This window comes from Lindgomyces ingoldianus (assembly GCF_010093535.1).
Source record: "Lindgomyces ingoldianus strain ATCC 200398 unplaced genomic scaffold BDR25scaffold_3, whole genome shotgun sequence".
In the NCBI taxonomy this organism is placed as follows: Eukaryota; Fungi; Ascomycota; class Dothideomycetes; order Pleosporales; family Lindgomycetaceae; genus Lindgomyces; species Lindgomyces ingoldianus.
The window spans coordinates 710,172-728,913 of NW_022985164.1; the positions used below are offsets into that span (position 1 = coordinate 710,172).

Below are 18,742 nucleotides of genomic sequence, written 5' to 3' on the forward strand. Positions count from 1 at the left end.
TTATTTATAGTTTTACTATATATAACTACTAGTAGTACTATTATAACTAGAGACGCTAGTAGTACTTTTATTTTCTAACTCTTCTAACTCTTCTTTATCTTCTATATTTATTTTTTGTTTTGTTTTCCTTTAGAACTACTAGGTAAAGTATAATTATAATAAAGTTGCTTTTTACTATAAGAATAGAAATAGCAATTATAAAAATATCTACTTACTAAATATAGTATAAAATATATATCTTTTTAACATTAATTTTTTTACTTAAACTAAAATTATAATATAATATAAATAAAGTTAGTAATATTAATAAGTAGAATAACTTTAGTAAAGTAAATATATATGTTAAATAGTATTATAACGTACTTTACAAGCAAGTTGCTTACACACCTAAGTTGCTTACTTTTACTAAGACCTTACTAAACTACTTTTTCTACACTAATGTATTCTCTATAACACTACTTAAATATGCTAAAAGAATGTTAGATATAGCTTATACTCTAAGCTTTTAAATAAGACATAAAACTTTTAAAGAAATGTGCTATAGCTATGTGTAAAGTCTTAAAATACTACAACAGTTTATAAATAATCTGTAAAAGCAAAGCTTGCTTAGAGAAATAGTTAGTACATTAAGGTAGGTTATTTAGGTTAAAGAATAGTTATAGCATAATGCTTAGCAAATTAGTATTAGACAGGTAATAGACACATAATAACAATATTTAACTAGTTATAGCATGTAACTAATTACAGCCTGTAACTAAGCGTAGCTAATACTAATATCTAACACACTAATATAGCTAATGCTAATCTCTAACACACTAATATAGCTAATGCTAATCCTTAACACACTAATATAGCTAAAAAAGTAGAATAAACATAACTAACTATAATTTAAATATGTTTTATATAACATATACTAGAGTAAACTACATGTAAATTAATATAAAAATGTAGGTATATTAAGTATACATTATTTTAAAAAAATATAAGAAATATATAAAGTAATAAACAATAGTGTTACTAAAGTTTATTTAAAAAAATTATAACTAACTAGTGTGTTTTAAAAAAAAGATTTTACTTAACTTTATATTTTATAAACTTAAATATATTAAGTATAGTAAGTGTTACTAATAACTTACTTTATTTTTAGTAATACTATAAAGATAGTAAAATTATTACTATTTATATACTTTTTTACTTATTACACTTTTTATAGCTATTTAATATAAGTTATTTTATATTTTTAAAAAGTATATAAGCGCTAAGCTAAAAACCTTATATATAACTAAATTACTTATTATAAAGTAAGCTTATAAGTAAAGTAATACTTAAAAGTAAATAATAGCTAGCTAATTTTTAGCTTTAATTAAGTTAGTAAAAATTATTTTTTAAAAACTAAAGGTTTATATAAATTTAAGATTAGTTATTTAAAAATTAGTTAATTATTAGCTGTAATTAAGAGAACACGTTCTAGCTCTAGCTTTTAACGCGTTTCTACTCTTATAATAGTCTTCCTCTTCTTTGCACTTTGCGTTTTCTAGCGTTGCACCTGTTCCTTTCACTGCCTAATACTGCCACGCCACGCCTAATACTGCTACCTAATATCTTTAATTTAATTATTTTAGCATTAAAGCCCTAGTTGTAGAGCTGCAGCTTGTATAGTTTGTTGCCTCTGCAGGAATTTCTTAGAGTACTAGGGAGCTCTAGCGCTGCTTCTACCTCTGCCTCTGCCTCTCTATTGCTGCAAAGATTAATGTAGTACATGTAATACCTTAACAAGCTGTTTTGCTTGCATAACTACTAGTTTAGCTTCTTTAACTGCTGTTTAAATATAATAGGCTAATGTTTAGAAGTATTAGTAAGAGATTACCTAGCAGTGTTAGGAAATGCATAAAGTAAATTGCAGCAAATTGTAGTAAACTACAGCAAATTGCGGCAAACTATAGCAAATTGTAGCAAACTACAGTAAATTGCGGCAAACTATAGCAAATTGCAGCAAACTACAGCAAATTGCGGCAAACTATAGCAAATTAAAGCAAACTACAGTAGATTACAGCAGCAGGCAACAATCTCTAGTAGATATTAGTTGTGTTGCAAGTAGCTCTATGTATAGAGAGGGTTCTAGGGGGGTAATGCTGTTACAATCCTTACTCCGGGGAAATGGTCTTTTCCGGAGTACAACGGCCTATGTGGATATTAATGGAGAGGGGGCGAGAACTTAGCTGGATCAGGTGTACAGTCTGTTGAGCAGAGTGAGGGGTCGTCAGGTTTAGAAAGGCAGGCTGTGGTTTGTCCCTATGGCTGTATGGGTAGCTGGGTTTAGTACCAGTTAAGTAGACAAGGGTTAGAGGTATATATGTTGCAAAATATACAAGGCAGCTTAAATCCTCTTTAGAAAGGATTTAGGCTTCTTAGTCTATTATAAAGAATAAACTAAACATTAATTACAACCTCTTAGCTATAGTCAAGATTAAGACTATATACATAGGGTCTGCATGCACTTGCATGCGTTGCGTGCACTGCGTGCGTTGCATGCACTTGCATGCAACGCCTGCACTTCCTGCAGTGCCTTAAGTCCCTATTAGACAATGCATTCTGCAAGGCTTTTGTCTAAAAGCTAGAGCTATTCCTTATCTGTCCTGTCACGTGATCTGTTAAGCGCAGGGTTAAGCGTTGTCTATCTAACATTGTTTAGGCTGTGCGGGACCGCCAGCTAGGACATTACAGTCTGTTTGTTGGCTGTAACACGCAGGCTTCCCTCCTAGTAGGCGTCCTTGCTGTTATGTTCTTTCTGCTGCAAGTGTTAGATTTTCTTTTTAACTAGTGCGTGTCCTTCTGTGAACGCTTAACGTATGCTTATCTTTTTTTAACTATGCCTTGCTAGGCTCCTTGTGTTTCTGCTGTTGCTTGCTGTCTTCGCACTATTGCTCGCCTTAATCCCTATTGTTGTACAAAAATGCGTCCCTGTAGTCCTTACTAGTCGCATAGTTTATCCTGCGTGATGTCCTTGTTATTAGACAAGTGTGTAGAGTGTGTGCAGAAGGGTAGTTGTTGCAACACTTTTGTTTCTAACGCTGCCTAGAATTGCTTAGAGCAGGAAGAGAAGAGATTGCGTAGGGAACTAGAGGCAGCAGAGAAGAAGGAGGTAAAGGAGAAAGAAAAAAAGATGCAAGAGCAAGCTAAGTCCTTACAGCGTCTTTAATCTTTTATAGCTTAGCAGGAGCAGGTTTAGAAATAGTTAAAAATTTTAAAAAATTAAAGGGTAAAATATCTAGAAAGAGACTTCTCTTCCTTAGATAAGCTTAAAGCACTTAAGGCAGAAGCTAAGGGTTGCTCTCCTCCTTAACTAGCATTAAAAAGGGGCAGTTTTCCCACATTACAGCTAACTAATGCTGCAGTAGTTTTAGCTAATAAAGGTGTTTTTTAGTCTAGGGAACTTTTGCCTAGTTAGTTTAACTTAAGAGGCGCAAGTAATACTCCTGTAGCGCCTTTTAGGCGTTCTGTAGGTTTGTAGCGGGTTCCTAGGTGTTTTTACAGGTTAGGTATTCTACCTACTTTATTAAGTAATAATTTCCTTCCTTATCTAAGATTTTTTTAACTTTATACTTAAGTTCTTTTTTATCTTATTCTTAAGTTGCTAACAGGATATCTTTAGGTGCTAGTTCTAGCTTAGAAATGTAGAACTATAGGAAGATTTTTATGTCTTTTAGTAGTTTAAGCTTGCATGCTTCTAGGTAAGTTTAAATAACTTTATAAAGCCCTATTTATTTTTTAGCTAGCTTTTATGCTAGTTAAGGGTTTTTAAGATTTATAGTATCTAAATACACATAATTATAAGGGTGTATTTCTAGTGCTGTCTGTTAATGTTAATTTGCTAATGCTTCTATAGCTTTAGCTACAAGCTAAGCTTTCTTACTTAACTTTTAATGTATTTCTAACAGTTGTGTTGTCTAGTTTAAGGCTTCTAGCAGGTCTATTAGCTAAGTCCTAGAGAGCTTGTATCTGTAGGGGTAGCTAAAATTTGCTTTATAAGGGGTTATTTTAGTTAAGGCAGACTATGTAGTGTTAATAGCTAACTAGGCTATTAGCAACTATTTAGGCTAGTCTGTTTATTTATATAAGATGTATTTTTATAGATATTTTTCTATTTCTGTGTTTATTTATTCTGTTTATCTATCTATTTAAAGGTAATAAGCTGTAGAGAGTTTATAGGTTATCTTAAAGTGTTAGACTATAGTTGTCTAGTATTTGCTAGTAAAAAGTTTATCTTTATCTAAGATAATAATTTATAGGCATTTATAGGTTATAAAGAGATTTTTTTTTATTTTAAACATAAATTCTTTTGCTGTTATGCTCTTCTCTATTACCTATATAAGAACAAACTTTATAGTTTTGTTAACTATTACTGCAATTATGTTGCACAGCCTTTCTGTACTAGGTTCTCAGGACAGTAGTAGTCCTGTTATAAAGTCTATTGTTATTATAGTCTAAGGCTGCTTAGGTGCTACAATTAGCTAGAGTTGTCTGTATAGTTTATGTCTTTAGGGGTTGTTTTTATTGCAGAGGTTGTATTCTTATAATACCTTAGTGCATAAGTGTTTTAATTATAGAACATTTCTAGAAATTACTTCCTTTATTTTTTTTTAGAGTAATCTTATCCTAGGGTGGCTAAACATTAGGGCCTTATAATACTTCTTAATAAGGTTTTTCTATCTGTGTTCTGTAATTATTAGGGAGCAGATTAATCCCTCTAGTTCTAGTCTGTTATACACTAGACCTTAGTTAGTTTCCTTAAAGATTACAAACTCCTCTGTGTCTTCCTCTAATTTGTTAAAATAGTTAGAACGTCTGCTAAGAACATCTACTTGTTAGTTACTGCTTCTAGGGACGTGTTTAATAATAAAGTTAAACTATGCTAATTCTATTGCCTATTATACATGCATTAAAGAGAGTTTCTTTGTTGTTAGAAAAGTTACTAGGTTAGCGTAGTTAGTATAGATAACAAATTGTTGTCTAAGCTTTTATAATTTAACTTTCTAATTTCTATAGGCATTAACTATAGCTTTAAGTTCTTTGTCTAGTATAGTATACTTTTATTCCGCAGGGGCGAACTTTGCTAAATAATATGCTACTAGGTGCTAATAGCTGTCCTCTTGTTTCTGTAGAAGGGCTGCTCCTTTAGCTTGCTTTAAGGCGTTAGTGTGTACCTTAGTTTTAAGAGTTAAGTTGTACATCTAGAGGACTAGGTAACTAGTAATAATTTTCTTTAATTCTTTAAAGGACTAGTTTATTTTAGTTATCTACTAAAACTTATATAATGCTTTTTTCTTTGTTATAGCGTTAGTAAGTAAAAGCGCTATTTTAGAGTAGTCCTTAATTATTCTTTGTACATAGCCTGTTAGTCTAAGAAATCCCCTAATCTTAGTAATAGATTTAGGTACAGGCTACTTAAGTACTTTAGCAACCTTCTTTAGGTCTATCTTTATTTAGTCTTAGTTTATAATAAACCCTAGATATTTAGTTTCTTACACATTAAATTCACACTTTTTTAGTTAGAGATGTAGGCTATATTGCTTAAGGCGTTCTAATACAAGTTTTACTTTTATTATGTAGTTATTACAGCTTTCCTTAGTGTATACTAGTATGTTATTAAGGTATACTAATATAAATATGTTAAGGTATAAATTTAGAGCTATATTAATAACCCTCTAGAAGGTTGCAGGCGCATTAGTAAGTCTAAAGAGCATAATAAGCAGTTTATATAGTCCTCTAGGGGTTTAGAAGGCTGTTATCTATTTATGTCCTTATTTAATTCTTATCTTATTAAATCTATCTTAGATGTTAAACTTAGTAAAGTGCTTAGTTTCTTTTAGTTAGTTTATAATGTCCTAGATTATTAAAAGAGAGTACTAGTCTTATATAGTATTATTATTTAGGGTTTAGTAATCTTAACATACTCTTACTTTGCTGTTTTTCTTTTTTGCAAAGACTACTGCTAATGCTACTAGGCTGTTACTTTCTTAAATATGTCCTTATAATAACATCCTGTTTACATACTCTTGTAGTGCGTCTTTTTAGGCTTTAGTTAATAGTTAGAGTTTATAAGCCTTTAGCTAGAGTTCTAGTTTAAGATTAATAGCGTGGTTCTATAGCTAATGTAGGGGTAGTTCTCCTAGATCTTCTAGGGTTTTAAACATGTCTTTATATTCCTTATATTCTTCTAGTAAGCTTCTTGTTTTGTAGGCAATCCTATAGATTTCTATCTAGTTAAGGTCTTGTTTCTGTTAGAATTCTTTAAAGGTTATTTCCTCTAGTTCTTTTCTTATTAAATAGACCGCCTAGGCCTTAAGTTCTTAGTAAAGGAACTTCTTTAGTTTTCCTTTCTTTAGGAAGTATCCACTTCCTTCTTTTACTTATTAGTAAAAGGTGCATAAGTTGTTGTAGCAGGCTAACTAGGTTATCCTAGCATAGTCTTCCTTTGTTACTAGGGTTATAGTCTGCTAGTTAATTATTAGGTTATGTTTATAGAGCTAGTTATATCTAAGTATTACCTAGTACTTTCCTTCTAATAGTAAGATGTTAAAGGATATCTAGTTGTTAGTTCCTTTAGCGTCTGTAATAAGTTTATAGGTTTTAAGTTGTATCTATCCTGCTCTATACTTAATTAATAAGGTGTCTACTAGGGTTACTTTAAAAGGTTTTTCTTTACTTCTAAAGAGTATCTGTTTCTAGTTAACCTATGTAGAGTTAATTACTGTAAAGGTGCAACTGCTGTTTATTAGCGTAAGGCCTGTCTATTCTTGTCCTAGGCAGGTAAGAGTTATTTCTGTAGTTAAGCTCCTGCCTAGCCCTTGTCCTACAGCAACAAAGGTATAGAGTTTGTAGAAAGTTTCTAGATAGTCTATGCTATTGTCTTCTTCTACTTTAAAAGCTTTCTTTTAATAGCTTTTAATCTTGTTAGTTTATATTTTGTATTTCTAATAACCTTATATTATGCATTCTGCTACTGTGCAGTGTTAGTCTTCTATTTTATAGTAATACAGCATTTAGTTATTTTGCTAATAGGCTCTCTACTAAAAGTAGTAGAATGCGCAGTTTGCTTAATTTTTACATTCTGTCTAAGGCTTTTGTTTATGCTTAGTTCTAATGCTGCAGTAGGTGCACTAGGGCATCTCGCAAGTTAATGCTATTCTAGGGGGCGTGTTATTTGCAAGTTCGCTTGCCTAGATTCTGTAAGGCCACTAACTAGCTCTATGTTTAGTTAGCTAGTGTTTTAGGTAATACTTATTAACGCATAGGTACTAGTTGTAAGGGCAATTTTTAGGGTTATTTTAGACTAGTATAAGTTAAACCTGTGTCCACCTTAGGTACTTTTTTATTTGTATTATTTATAAAGGGTAGCTTTAATATGTGCATTAGAACTTATTATGCCTCTAGCTTTTACATAGAATGTAATATCTATTTTATTAGCAAATTTCTAAATCTTTTCGCGTAATTGCTAGTGCTAGAGGGGGTGTGTTAGCTCTCTAATTGCAAGGCTTTAGGGTTATTAGAGGGGTGCATTGCTAGTTAAGACCTTTTCCTTTGTTTAAAATTTTCTAGAACATTTTCTATTACTCCTTATTGTTTAGCACAGCGTAGTAAGTCCTAGCAATTTCCTTAATTATATTATAGGTGTCTGCGTTGTTATTAATGTGTACTTTGTACATTGTTTTCTTACAATTTTGTAGGTTGTAGGTATTGCCGCATTTCTAGCAATTGCTGTGGTTAAATTAGTATTGTAGTTCCTAGGCAGAGATTCTGTTTATTAGCTGCCCTAGGGGAAATAGTTCTTTCCCTTCTTTTACATTTACAACATACATTATTGCTTGTGTGTAGCCTTGCTATCCTTTATAGATAGCTGCCTGTTCTAGTGCCTTAAATACATTATTATTACTCTAAACTTTAACCTTCTAGTATTCTATTAGGCATCTATTAAATTTATAATTGCCTCTATATTACTAGCAAAGGTTCTTATTTAGTCTGTCTAGAATTTTAGATCCTGTTAGACCCTACTCTATATGTATTGCTTTTATAGTTAGTCCTTTATCTTTATTCTTCTAGTTACTAGAGTCTAGGCATTCTCTTCTATAATGTCCTACTTTTTTACAGTTAAGGCACGCTCTTTCCTTAAGCTATTTCTGTTGTTTAGTACTTAGTAGTAGCCTTTTACTTATTTAGAACTTGCTTTTTTTCTTAGTTAAGCCTTATGTATGTTTAGCATAGCTAAGATCTATTAGTTTGCTGTTAAACCTCTAGGCCTTCTTCTTTTTCTAGAATACTTCTAGTTTCTAGGGCGTTATGCCAGGGCGCTTCTTATAAAGACGTTCCTGATGCTAATTATTGTACGTGGTCGCCCTTTTTATGTATTCTTTAAATTCCTCTAGTTTGCTGTAGTGCATAAATTTGTCTTTAATTACGTTAGATAGTCTGTTATAAAACATTCTTTTAATAGCTGCTTAGTTAGTCTATCTGCTAATAGCTAATTATTCTCTAAAGCGTGCTGCATATAATTAGACAGTGCCTTTTCCTTGTTATAGGGTGTCTATTTTGTTAACTGCCTTTTCCTTTTAGTTAGCTTAGCTATAAATTATTGTAAAGGCTTATTTAAAGGCATCTAAGTTTTAAAAGATTTATTAAGTGTAAATAAAAGAAATTTCTTTAGTTACTTTGTGTTTTATCTAATTGTCTGCGTGTAGTTAGAACTAGATAGCTAGGGGTCCTTCTAAGTAGAGTTTTATCTATAAGATTATTTCTTTGTCTGTCTAGAAAGCGCCTTTATTATACTGCATATATAAATAACATTAAGTAAAGAATAGCTTAAGGTTCTTAGCTATGCTGTTAAATAATTTAGGTAGGGCTAGGCGTAATAACTTTTTTAACTTAATGCTAGTCTTTTCCTTAGCAGTGTTGCAGAGCTTGGCGACTTCTAGATAGAGGGCGTGTAGTTGTTAGACGTGTAGCTGCTGCTAAAGCTAGGTTCTAAGTGCTTTAATTTCTTAACAGAGATACTGTATTTGTTAACTATGTTCCTCCTTATTCTAAGACAGGGTTTTACTAGTGCTAGCTGCACTAGCCCTTATCATGCTAATATTAAGGGAGGTGTGAGGTGCTATACTTTTAGAGAGTTAGTAATTAATGTTATAATTCTTACTCTAGGGAAATAGTCTTTTCTAGAGTATAACAGCCTATGTAGATATTAATAGAGAGGGGGCGAGAACTTAGCTAGATCAGGTGTACAGTCTGTTAAGCAGAGTAAGGGGTCGTTAGGTTTAGAAAGGCAGGCTGTGGTTTATCCCTATAGCTGTATGGGTAGCTAGGTTTAGTACTAGTTAGGTAGACAAGGGTTAGAGGTATATATGTTGCAAAATATACAAGGCAGCTTAAATCCTCTTTAGAAAGGATTTAGGCTTCTTAGTCTATTATAAAGAATAAACTAAATGTTAATTACAACCTCTTAGCTATAGTTAAGATCAAGACTATATACATAGGGTCTGCATGCACTTGCATGCGTTGCGTGCACTGCGTGCGTTGCATGCACTTGCATGCAACGCCTGCACTTCCTGCGGTGCCTTAAGTCCCTATTGGACGATGCATTCCGCGAGGCTTTTGTCTAAAAGCCGGAGCCATTCCTTATCTGTCCTGTCACGTGATCCGTTGAGCGCGGGGTTAAGCGTTGTCCATCCGACATCGTTCGGGCTGTGCGGGACCGCCAGCTGGGACATTACGGTCCGTTCGTTGGCCGTAACAAATGCCTCTAGAAAAAAAGCCTTACAAAGGGCAGCAATAATTGTACATAAGCTAGTGTTAGCGTAATAGGAAATTACTAAGCTTTAAGCAGCTAATAAGGCAGGTACATTTAGAAAGGCCTGCGCTTAACAGCTTAAAATAAGTTTAGGGCGCGCAGTGATAGGAAAAAGGCAAAGAAGCAGGTGTAAGCTTGTCAGATACGAGCAGGTATGAGCCTTCCTTTTCGGAAGCTTGGATGAGGAAAATTTAGCAATAACAAAGGAAGAATAGCGATATAGACAAACAAATCTCCTGTGCCGCCGACAATGTTCATACGGAGCACCGCGTCGGTCAGTTGCAAAGTCAGGTTTGACATTCGGAAGACAGACGCCGACATACCGATTCCGGCTTGGCGACACCTTAAAACTGTGAACAGTAACAAAGGGGCAAACTTTAGCCCACCAACAACAGAACACGGCATTATAATATTGCATTAAAACACCTAGAATATAGTAATAGACCTAGTAAAATATATTTATTTGCCTTAAAAATCTAGAATATTTGCAAAAGTGGTGGAAAGTTTTATAGGCTAATTAGACATTAATCCGGCGCTTTTTTAAACCAATAAGAGAAAAGACTTGGCAAGATGTACAGTGAATAATAGAGATGCGCACCTACTGTCAAGACAGGAGGAACGCTGGACGAAAGCTGCTACATAGTACGAGCAATAAGCTCGAACAGTATGTTGCTGCAAATTGCTGCATGTTGCAGCATTTTGCAACAACTTGCAGCATGTTGCGGCTGGTCGCGCATAGGGCTAGTGCGCGAGGGACTCGGACCGGAAAAACAAAGCCGAGCAACACGAGCAGAGCAGACAAAAGAAAAAGAAACATCAATTAATTAATACAATCAATCATCATCCTATACATCATATCCAAAACCCATCATTCATCTCAGGAAGCCCAGAAACAGTGCTTCAATCTGACAAAGCTAAAGTAGATAAGCAATTCTAAAGGCGCTGCGGACAGTGCAATTAGACTAGGCATAACGCGCAAACGTGTAAGCAAGAAGTAGAAGTAGTATCTAAATAATATTCCAGGCTGTACTGTACTCTATAGTGCTAGAGTGGGTTGTTATGGGCCATAATAAAGTTTGTTGTGGTGTGGTCTTGGCAAAAGTGAGCAACTTAGGTGTGCGAGCAACTGCTAATCCTCGACACACCGATGCGGCTGATGCCAATCCCCGACACACTGATGCGGCTGATGCCAATCCTCGACACACCAATGTGGCTGATGCCAATTCCCGACACACCGATGCGGCTGATGCCAATCCTCGACACACCAATGTGGCTGATGCCAATCCCCGACACACCGATGTGGCTAGAGAGGTGGAACAGACGCAACTAACCATAATTTAAACATGTTTTACACAACGCATGCTAGAGCAAACTGCATGCAAATTAGCGTAAAGGTGCACTTACATTAGGTATACATTTTTTTAAAAAAAGAATATAAGAAACACATAAGGTGACAGAGAAACAGCGTTACTAGGGTTTATCCAAAGAAATTCTAACTAACTAGCGCGTCCAAAAGAGGAGATTCTGCTCAACTTTTCGTTCTGCAAACCCGAATATAATAAGCAGAGCAAGCTCTGCTAATAAAAAACAATAAATAACTATAGCACTAGATAACATTTATAAGCTAATTCTACAGCTAAATTATAAAGGCTAGGTAATAAAAAGAAGTAGGTAATTATTAAGACTATACTTAAGCTATATACATAAAAAATTTCTTTTTAAATAGTATTTATAGCTAATATAGCTAATTTTTTACATGCTAAGTGTAATCTAAGCTTTATTTATATAAACTAGCCTAGTACATTTATAAAGCATTATTTAAAGCTTAAAGTAAAGTTTTAAGTGTAAGTATAGTTAAAAGATATTTAGCTAATTATAAAGCCTATTTTACTAAAGTTGTACATGTTATTATTTTAGATGCTATACTTAGCTTTAATATTCTTTATAAGGCTAAACCTGCCTTAAATTACTTTAGGACTTTTATAAAAGGCTCTTTTATAGTTATACTTACGCTTAAATGTTACTTTAAGCTCTAAATAACGCTTTATAAACATACTAAGCTAGTTTATATAAATATAGCCTAGATTATACTTAGCGCGTAAAAAATTAGCTATATTAGCTATAAATACTATTTAAAAAGAAATTTTTTATATATATATAGCTTAAGTATAGTCTTAATAATTACTTACTTCTTTTTATTACCTAGCCTTTATAATTTAGCTGTAGAATTAGCTTATAAATATTATTTAATGCTATAGTTATTTATTATCTTTTATAAGACTGTGCATATAGCTATAGCATGTTTTTTTAAGAGTTTTATATTTTATTTAAAAGCTTAGAGCGTAAGCTGTATCTAACATTCTTTTAGCACATCTAAGTAGTGTTATAGGGAATGCATTAGTGTAAGAAAAGTAGTTTAGTAGAGTCTTAGTAAAAGTAAGCAACTTAGGTGTGTAAGCAACTTGCCTGTAAAGTACGTTATAGTGTTATTATATATTATTATTATATATATTATAGTTGTTTAAATTATAGTAATTACTTGTTAACGTTTTTTTTAGCTTATCTAGTTTTTTTAAAAATAAAAAAGCTTTATATATTACTAGAGACGTAAGAATTATTATATACTATTATAATAATTATTACTTTTACTACTTAGAATCTTTTTCTATAAAATATCTATTTATAGAAATAGTAATTACTACGTACCTCTAGTAATAGTAATTACTATTACTAGAAAAATAGTAATTACTATAGCAATTACTAGGCGCTTCTAGTAATAGCAATTACTTAGTAATTACTATTACTAAAAAGTAGCAACTCTAATCTAAAGGTTCCTTGTATCTACTCTAACCTAGCCCTGCCCTCTGCTATACCTCTTCTCTTAGCTAGCTTAGTAGTTTTCTAATATCCTTTTGTACAAGGCCTATAGGCGTTAATAATATTCCTAGGTTACTAAGTCTCTATGCACTTCTATATGCCTCTAAGTGGATTCAAACCGCATTTAGATCTATTGTCTTGCCTGTGCTGTTACATCTAGTTCTACAGCACTTAGAGCCTTAAAAAGAGCTGTATGTATATTAATACTTTAATTTAATAAAGGTAAAGAGCTTTTAAGTTAGCTATATTAAAATTAAAAATTACAAGTGCTTTACTTATTAGATTAGGCTATAGTAGTGTGTCTAGGTTAATTTAGTTCTATACACTTTAAGCTTACGTAAAGTACTTAAGCTATGCATACTATAGTAAAAACATATAGTAATTAATAAGTTAAACACTTATTAAAACTATAGTAACATTTACTAGTTAATCTATAGCTTTAGTAGAGAAAGAGAGAGAAACAATAAAAGTAGAGAATAAGAAGCAGAGAATAGACAAGTGCTTTAATTAAAGTAGCATAAAGAAAATTATATAAACTAGGCCTACAACTATTATAACTACTAATTAGGGAGTAATAAGAAACTAGTCTATTAACTATAAAAGGCTCTTAGAGAGCCTTCTTATGTAGTGGGAGCTTAGGCGCTAAGTGTCTTAGGCTGCACGTCCTAAACACAGGCGCGACACCAGGTCCCTGTGCTCTCTTACGCGACAATTAATATATAGTAGATCTTGTTAAAATTTTAAACTCTTATATAATTTTAGTAGGGGAAAAAAATTCCTAGGGGCAGTGCTAAGAACTGCCCTGATTTTTGCATAGAATAGATCATCTGCATCGCCCTAGCGTCATCCTCGGCGCAGGGCTCCAGCTTCTCGATTCCTTCTCCTACCACCAAAACCTATAGGAATCAATAGTTGTTCAGGGTGGGTAGATTGGAGCTCTGAACCTTACTCTTTTCCAATATTTTGCCTCGTAGATCTTCTTGGCTGGCATCACCAAGGCATCCTAGACCACAATCGCAATGTCACTCCCTAAATGTCCCTCGGTCATGCTCGCCAGTCGATCAAGGTATGATTCAGCCAGGGTACATTGCGTATCCCTCCCACCAAGCTCAAATAACCTCTTCCTTGCTGGTCGGTCTGGCAATCCGATGTATATTCTCTTATGGAATCGACGGCGAAGAGCTGCATCAAGCTTCCAAGGGAGATCCGCGGCGGTAAGAGCCAGAATACCAGTTGAGCCCTTGCCAACGCCACCCATTTGGACCAATATCTCCGTCTTGATACGATTGGTGTGCTCATTGTCTGTCCCACTGCTGTCCGGGGAGCTTGCAATGCCTCCGAGTTCGTCGATAAAGTTTACGCAGGGCTTCCGCTCCCGAGCCATTTTAAGCAAAGTCTTGACCAATCTATGGGAGAGGGCATGTCAGAATCCTGGGGATCTTTTTGGAATCCAAGTAGCTTACTTTTCACTTTCTCCGAGCCCCTTACTCACAATATTGCTACTGCTAATACTGAACAGAGTAGCATTGCACTCTGTGGCTAATGCTTTTGCGAGATAGCTTTTCCCAGTCCCTGGTGGGCCGTACATCAATACTCCTCGTCGAGCTGGACGGCGGCCAGTAAAAAGCTGTAGGGGTTTGGGAGGCAGAATAACAGCTTCTTGGAGTTCTTCTTTAAACAACTCAAGTCCGGCAACGTCCTCCCAGTGAACGTTTGGGGCCTCTGTTCCAATAGCCCCCCTCGAGCGCATCTCTAAGTTTCTTATCCTCTTCATCTTCCTCTCGGTACGAAGCGGTAGACGACGAGTGCTTGTCCGTCGAATTTGGACTTGGGTGGAGATAATTGTTCGGTTGTGGCTATGCTGTGGACGTTTTCGATGATGAGAAAAGTGACAAATTGGAAAAATCTGGAAAGTCCCCATTTCCCAGGTTTGCACTAAAAGTCCCCTCATACCACTGACTCGTAGACCGTAGCGCTATAGGTACACCACCTGTAATCATCTCACCAACGAAAGCATCATTTAGTTGACCTGATGCCATGAATTTCGCAGAAATCTTCATAATATCTCCAGGCGAGTCCTTCCATTCGAGGAAATAGTACTGCTTATCGTACTGGCTCAGAATCGTCCTCGATTCTAACCTCCACCCCTTCTCGACACCTTCTTGAATCTCTTCCACCAGCTCGTCCGTAAGCCCTATACCCTCGATGCCACCATCTGTGCTGGTGAGCAAGACTGAGCCGTCAGCCATAAACCATACAAATTCAATTTGGGAACAACTCTGGAGAGTATTCGAAAGCCATCCACGTGTTTGCATGTACTTTCCCGCTAGCCCATGAAAGACCTCTGGAAAGGTATCTTCTTGAGAAATGCGAACAGATCCATTTTGGTACCTAATAAACCAGGCATTTCCTACTGAGAAGTTGACGAATGCCACTCCTGTTCCATCGTGTTGGGTCTTGGTGTCGGCCAGCAGCGCGATATTTCTAGTGGAAGATTCCACGAAAACTACATACCAGAGTTGTAGTTAGATTGATATCATAACGTAGTCGGGATTGTAACGCACCTCCCGTGCTGGGATCCTGCGTCCGGTAATAGTATAAGTCGTTTGTGTTGATCGCTACGTATTCCACAGTCGCTCCGTTGAAGCTTGGGTTCAAAGACGCCCCCCAACAGATTGCCTGAGGAGGGTCCAAGCTATGTTGAGTTAGTCAACGCTTGTGAATGATTACATCTGAAGTACCTTGCAACGCGAACATCATTTGCAATGTACCACGAATCTGGCCTAGAACCAAAGACAAATAGTGCCATCTTAGAATAAATCGAGAAGCACTTTGAAAAGGAGCAACGAGACTGCTGGAACCAGTGACTCTTGAATCTAAGATAATGTTCCTTGGAAATCGCGAAAATGTGAATGAGGTGCCTTGTTGGCTGGGATGTCTACTTCATTGCCTCAATAAGCAGTCGCACCTACGTAATCAAGGCGCGAGAATGTCAATGAAATCTCGTTCAATAGAAGGATAGTTTAGAGCACTGTCCCGACCTTCAGCACGTTTATGAGTGTACAATAGAGTTAAAAGAGTCGTGAAAGTACCAGGGATCCCGGAAGCAGCGCCTTGGAGACATTCAGGCTACTGTACAGTAGCTAGAGCAATTCCGCGCATTTCAAAGCTTAACGAGGCTGAGTATCGAAATACGGCTGTCCACGAAGGAAAGTGGCATGCATCGACAAGAGCACTCGAGAACAACTGTAGTAGGTGGGGGAGCGCAGACACTTAAAGCCAACGCTAGTCCTGAATAAGACTACAGCCACGTGGGAGATGCTCCCTCGCGGCACTTTCAACATCTCTTCATGGATAGAACTGCGATCATCTTCTATATTGTCGCTAAATACATCAACCTGCTAGTCGCAATTTCCTGAATTCGTCCTGATCTCTCTCCACAGCCTGCTATTTTCCTCCGTTCAGCTTCGGACGAATCGCGCACAAGGGTGAAGCATCTCCTAACGCCAGCCATTTGTATGCGAAATTCTCAGTGTGGTTAAATATTTGGATATTCTCTCATTTACTCCTCATCATCCACTATTGTTAGTCCGCGAGCCCTCAAAACTGGTCCGTAGAGATGGTTTCTCTTACAGCAGTTCAAACTCACAACGCCACTCTCAAGTCGCTCTCCTCAGGCCTCGTCGCTGTGTTTGTGGGAGGCACAAGTGGCATTGGTCTCTATACGGCTCGAGAATTTGTTCGCAATACTAAAGCCCCTCATATCTACCTCATCGGTCGCAATCAAGTCGAGGCTACCCGTATTATTGACGAGCTGCACGAGCTGAATCCCTCTTCCAAACTTAATTTTATTAAAAGCGACGTTTCCCTGCTCAGAAATGTGGACGAAGTATGCAAAGAGATCAAAGAGAAGGAGAACAAGGTCAACCTGCTATTCATGACAGTGGGGTATCTCACACTCAAGGGACGGGATGAGACCGAGGAAGGCTTGGATCGCAAGTTCTCACTCCACTACTATGCTCGAATGCGCTTCGCCCAAAATCTGACCCCGCTGCTGAATTCTGCCGCGAACGATATGGGTCCCAATGCGAGACTCGCTAGGGTGGTTTCGGTCCTGGATCCGCAGCTTGGATTGAAGCTTGTGCCCAATTTCTCGGATCTCTCCCTAAAGAATAGCTTCTCTCTCAAGAACTGTGGTATTCACGCGAGCGCAATGAACAACTTCGCTCTTGAGCATCTTGGGAACATGCACTCTAATATCTCCTTCATCCATGCGTTTCCATCGGGCGTGAATACCGGGGCAGCAAGAGGCATGGGGCAGGTGTGGCTCAACGTGTTGAAAGTAGCTACGGTACTACTGAAGCCATTCATGGTCGATCCTACGGAGAGTGGGGAACGTCATTTATTCGCCTCCACGGCACCTCGATTCGCGCCAAAAGCGAAGGGAGACGGGATGGATGAATTAGCAACTGGGAGTGATGGAAAAAGTGGAAGCGGAGCTTATTTCGTAAGTTGGAACGGCGAAGTCTTTGGTGAAAGCAAGAAGATGGAGAGTATGAGGAATAATGGCGCGAGAGAAAAGATTTGGGAGCACACAGAAGAGGTGTTTAGGAAGATATGCAAAGGGAAGGATAAATACTAACTATCTAGGTAGTTACCTCCCTCATCCGAGTGACATGGAAATGAAGATAGAGAAATTCATGTTTCATCTTCTGAAACAAATCAGTGCCGTGGTCTTGTGCTATGTGGTGCGGTTAATTAAGAAGCATAGGACGAGTTCTATATCTAACGCTTTACATGATCGTACATAAAATGTAAAAAATATATATACACAGTATATAGCCTTCAAGCCCAACAAGGTAGTCTATAAGAGTATGGACAATGAAAAAAATGTCCCAGCTCGCTTTCCCCTGTCCCGAGTTCAATGCCGAATATCCCAAAGCGAAGCCGCAACCATTCCACAAGGGTTGATAGTTGTGTCTTGAGTGTCCTAGTTGAGGATGCACTGGCCGTCGCAGTCAACCCCGCCGTTCTTTTCGCAGGTTTCGTCGTACACACAGGACCAACGGCTATCGGGGCATTCGCGGTCCCAGTGGCCACCACAGTAGTCATTGGCGCAGATTCCGGTGCAGGGTTGAGTGTGTGGGTCGCAAGCCTTATCCGTGTAGTAGCAAATCTCGTCCGAAGCGCACGTGTCACCAATGCTACCTCCGCAAGCCTTGTTAGGGATTGGAGTCTTGCTAGTGCAACCGTCCTGCCTCTGAGTCAGTATTACATTCTGCAAGGATTGAATATTGGTAGGAACCGGATAGACAGGCTTTCCACAATCAGTCCCAGCCTTGGTCTGCGCAACGTAGCAGGCGTCCATCAAGCCAGTGATGCAATCGCAGTTCTATGAACTGTCAGTACGCTCAAAACATCTAAACAAAAGAATTATACTGACGCCAGCAGGGCACTTAGAGATATCACAAGCGCAGGCATCTCGCTCGAAAAGAGGGTTGGCAACAGCCAAAGAAAGGAGAGATGCAAGGATGACAAAGGCTTTCATTTTGGTTGATAGGTTTTGGGGGTAAATAGCTGGAATATTGGAAAGACTGTGAAGAGCGGCTAATTGAATAGCTTGTTAATGATGACAAGAGTTGCTAGAATTGCGTGCTCTTATATAAACGAAGCCTTACAGACTCAGCCCTGGAAGTGGTCGGAGTTCTATCGTTAGCATAGTTGCCTGCTATGCCTGAGCCATTACCATCAAGCACCTAGTGTTGGTCGGGGGAATGAAGTCGGGCTGAGAGGTGGGGCTCGTGCAAGTGGAACAATGAGCTTAATTTTAGACAGTCCGATTAAATTGACTAATGAAATGTAAAGGAGGTTATTGTTTCCAGAAATGTCCCATGGACTATGCTTCAGGGTTTCGAAATGTTTAAGTCCGAATTGCTGTGCGGCTCTGCTGAGTGAGAAGTGCGGTTTCATCTCGCTGGGCAAACCCCTGTCAACAGTGCTGTGCACCGCTCAATAAGGCGGTCC

The 18,742-nt window shown here is 37.0% G+C and overlaps 3 protein-coding genes across 3 annotated transcripts; 1 reads left to right on the plus strand and 2 right to left on the minus strand.

The window, feature by feature from the left end:
* Positions 1-13,476: 13,476 nt before the first annotated feature.
* Positions 13,477-14,524, minus strand: BDR25DRAFT_375220 (AAA-domain-containing protein; the record flags this gene model as incomplete). The annotated part of the gene is made up of 4 exons (XM_033697375.1): positions 14,182-14,524; positions 13,745-14,124; positions 13,668-13,702; positions 13,477-13,614 (listed from the first exon to the last, which is right to left on the minus strand). Exons 1-4 carry the CDS (start codon positions 14,490-14,492, stop codon positions 13,477-13,479), a joined length of 864 nt encoding a protein of 287 aa, XP_033553178.1. The 5' UTR covers positions 14,493-14,524.
* A 1,593-nt stretch (positions 14,525-16,117) lies between these two features.
* BDR25DRAFT_375228 (uncharacterized protein) lies at positions 16,118-17,360 on the plus strand (the record flags this gene model as incomplete). The annotated part of the gene is made up of 1 exon (XM_033697376.1): positions 16,118-17,360. Exon 1 carries the CDS (start codon positions 16,338-16,340, stop codon positions 17,358-17,360), a length of 1,023 nt encoding a protein of 340 aa, XP_033553179.1. The 5' UTR covers positions 16,118-16,337.
* Positions 17,361-17,498: 138 nt separating this feature from the next.
* On the minus strand, positions 17,499-18,307 carry BDR25DRAFT_375234 (uncharacterized protein). The gene is made up of 3 exons (XM_033697377.1): positions 18,162-18,307; positions 18,024-18,110; positions 17,499-17,936 (listed from the first exon to the last, which is right to left on the minus strand). The coding sequence occupies exons 1-3, from the start codon at positions 18,264-18,266 to the stop codon at positions 17,709-17,711; spliced, it is 420 nt and encodes a 139-aa protein (XP_033553180.1). The 5' UTR covers positions 18,267-18,307; the 3' UTR covers positions 17,499-17,708.
* Between the last annotated feature and the right edge of the window lie 435 nt (positions 18,308-18,742).

What these genes read in the sequence shown, in the direction of transcription:
- BDR25DRAFT_375234 (XM_033697377.1), bottom strand. Translation starts at nt 18,266, where the DNA reads ATGAAAGCCTTTGTCATCCTTGCATCTCTCCTTTCTTTGGCTGTTGCC. An exon ending in TCTCTAAGTGCCCTGCTGGC is followed by an intron (nt 18,111 to 18,161) that starts GTCAGTATAATT and finishes GACAGTTCATAG; the next exon opens with AACTGCGATTGCATCACTGG. An exon ending in GTGGAAAGCCTGTCTATCCG is followed by an intron (nt 17,937 to 18,023) that starts GTTCCTACCAAT and finishes ATCCCTAACAAG; the next exon opens with GCTTGCGGAGGTAGCATTGG.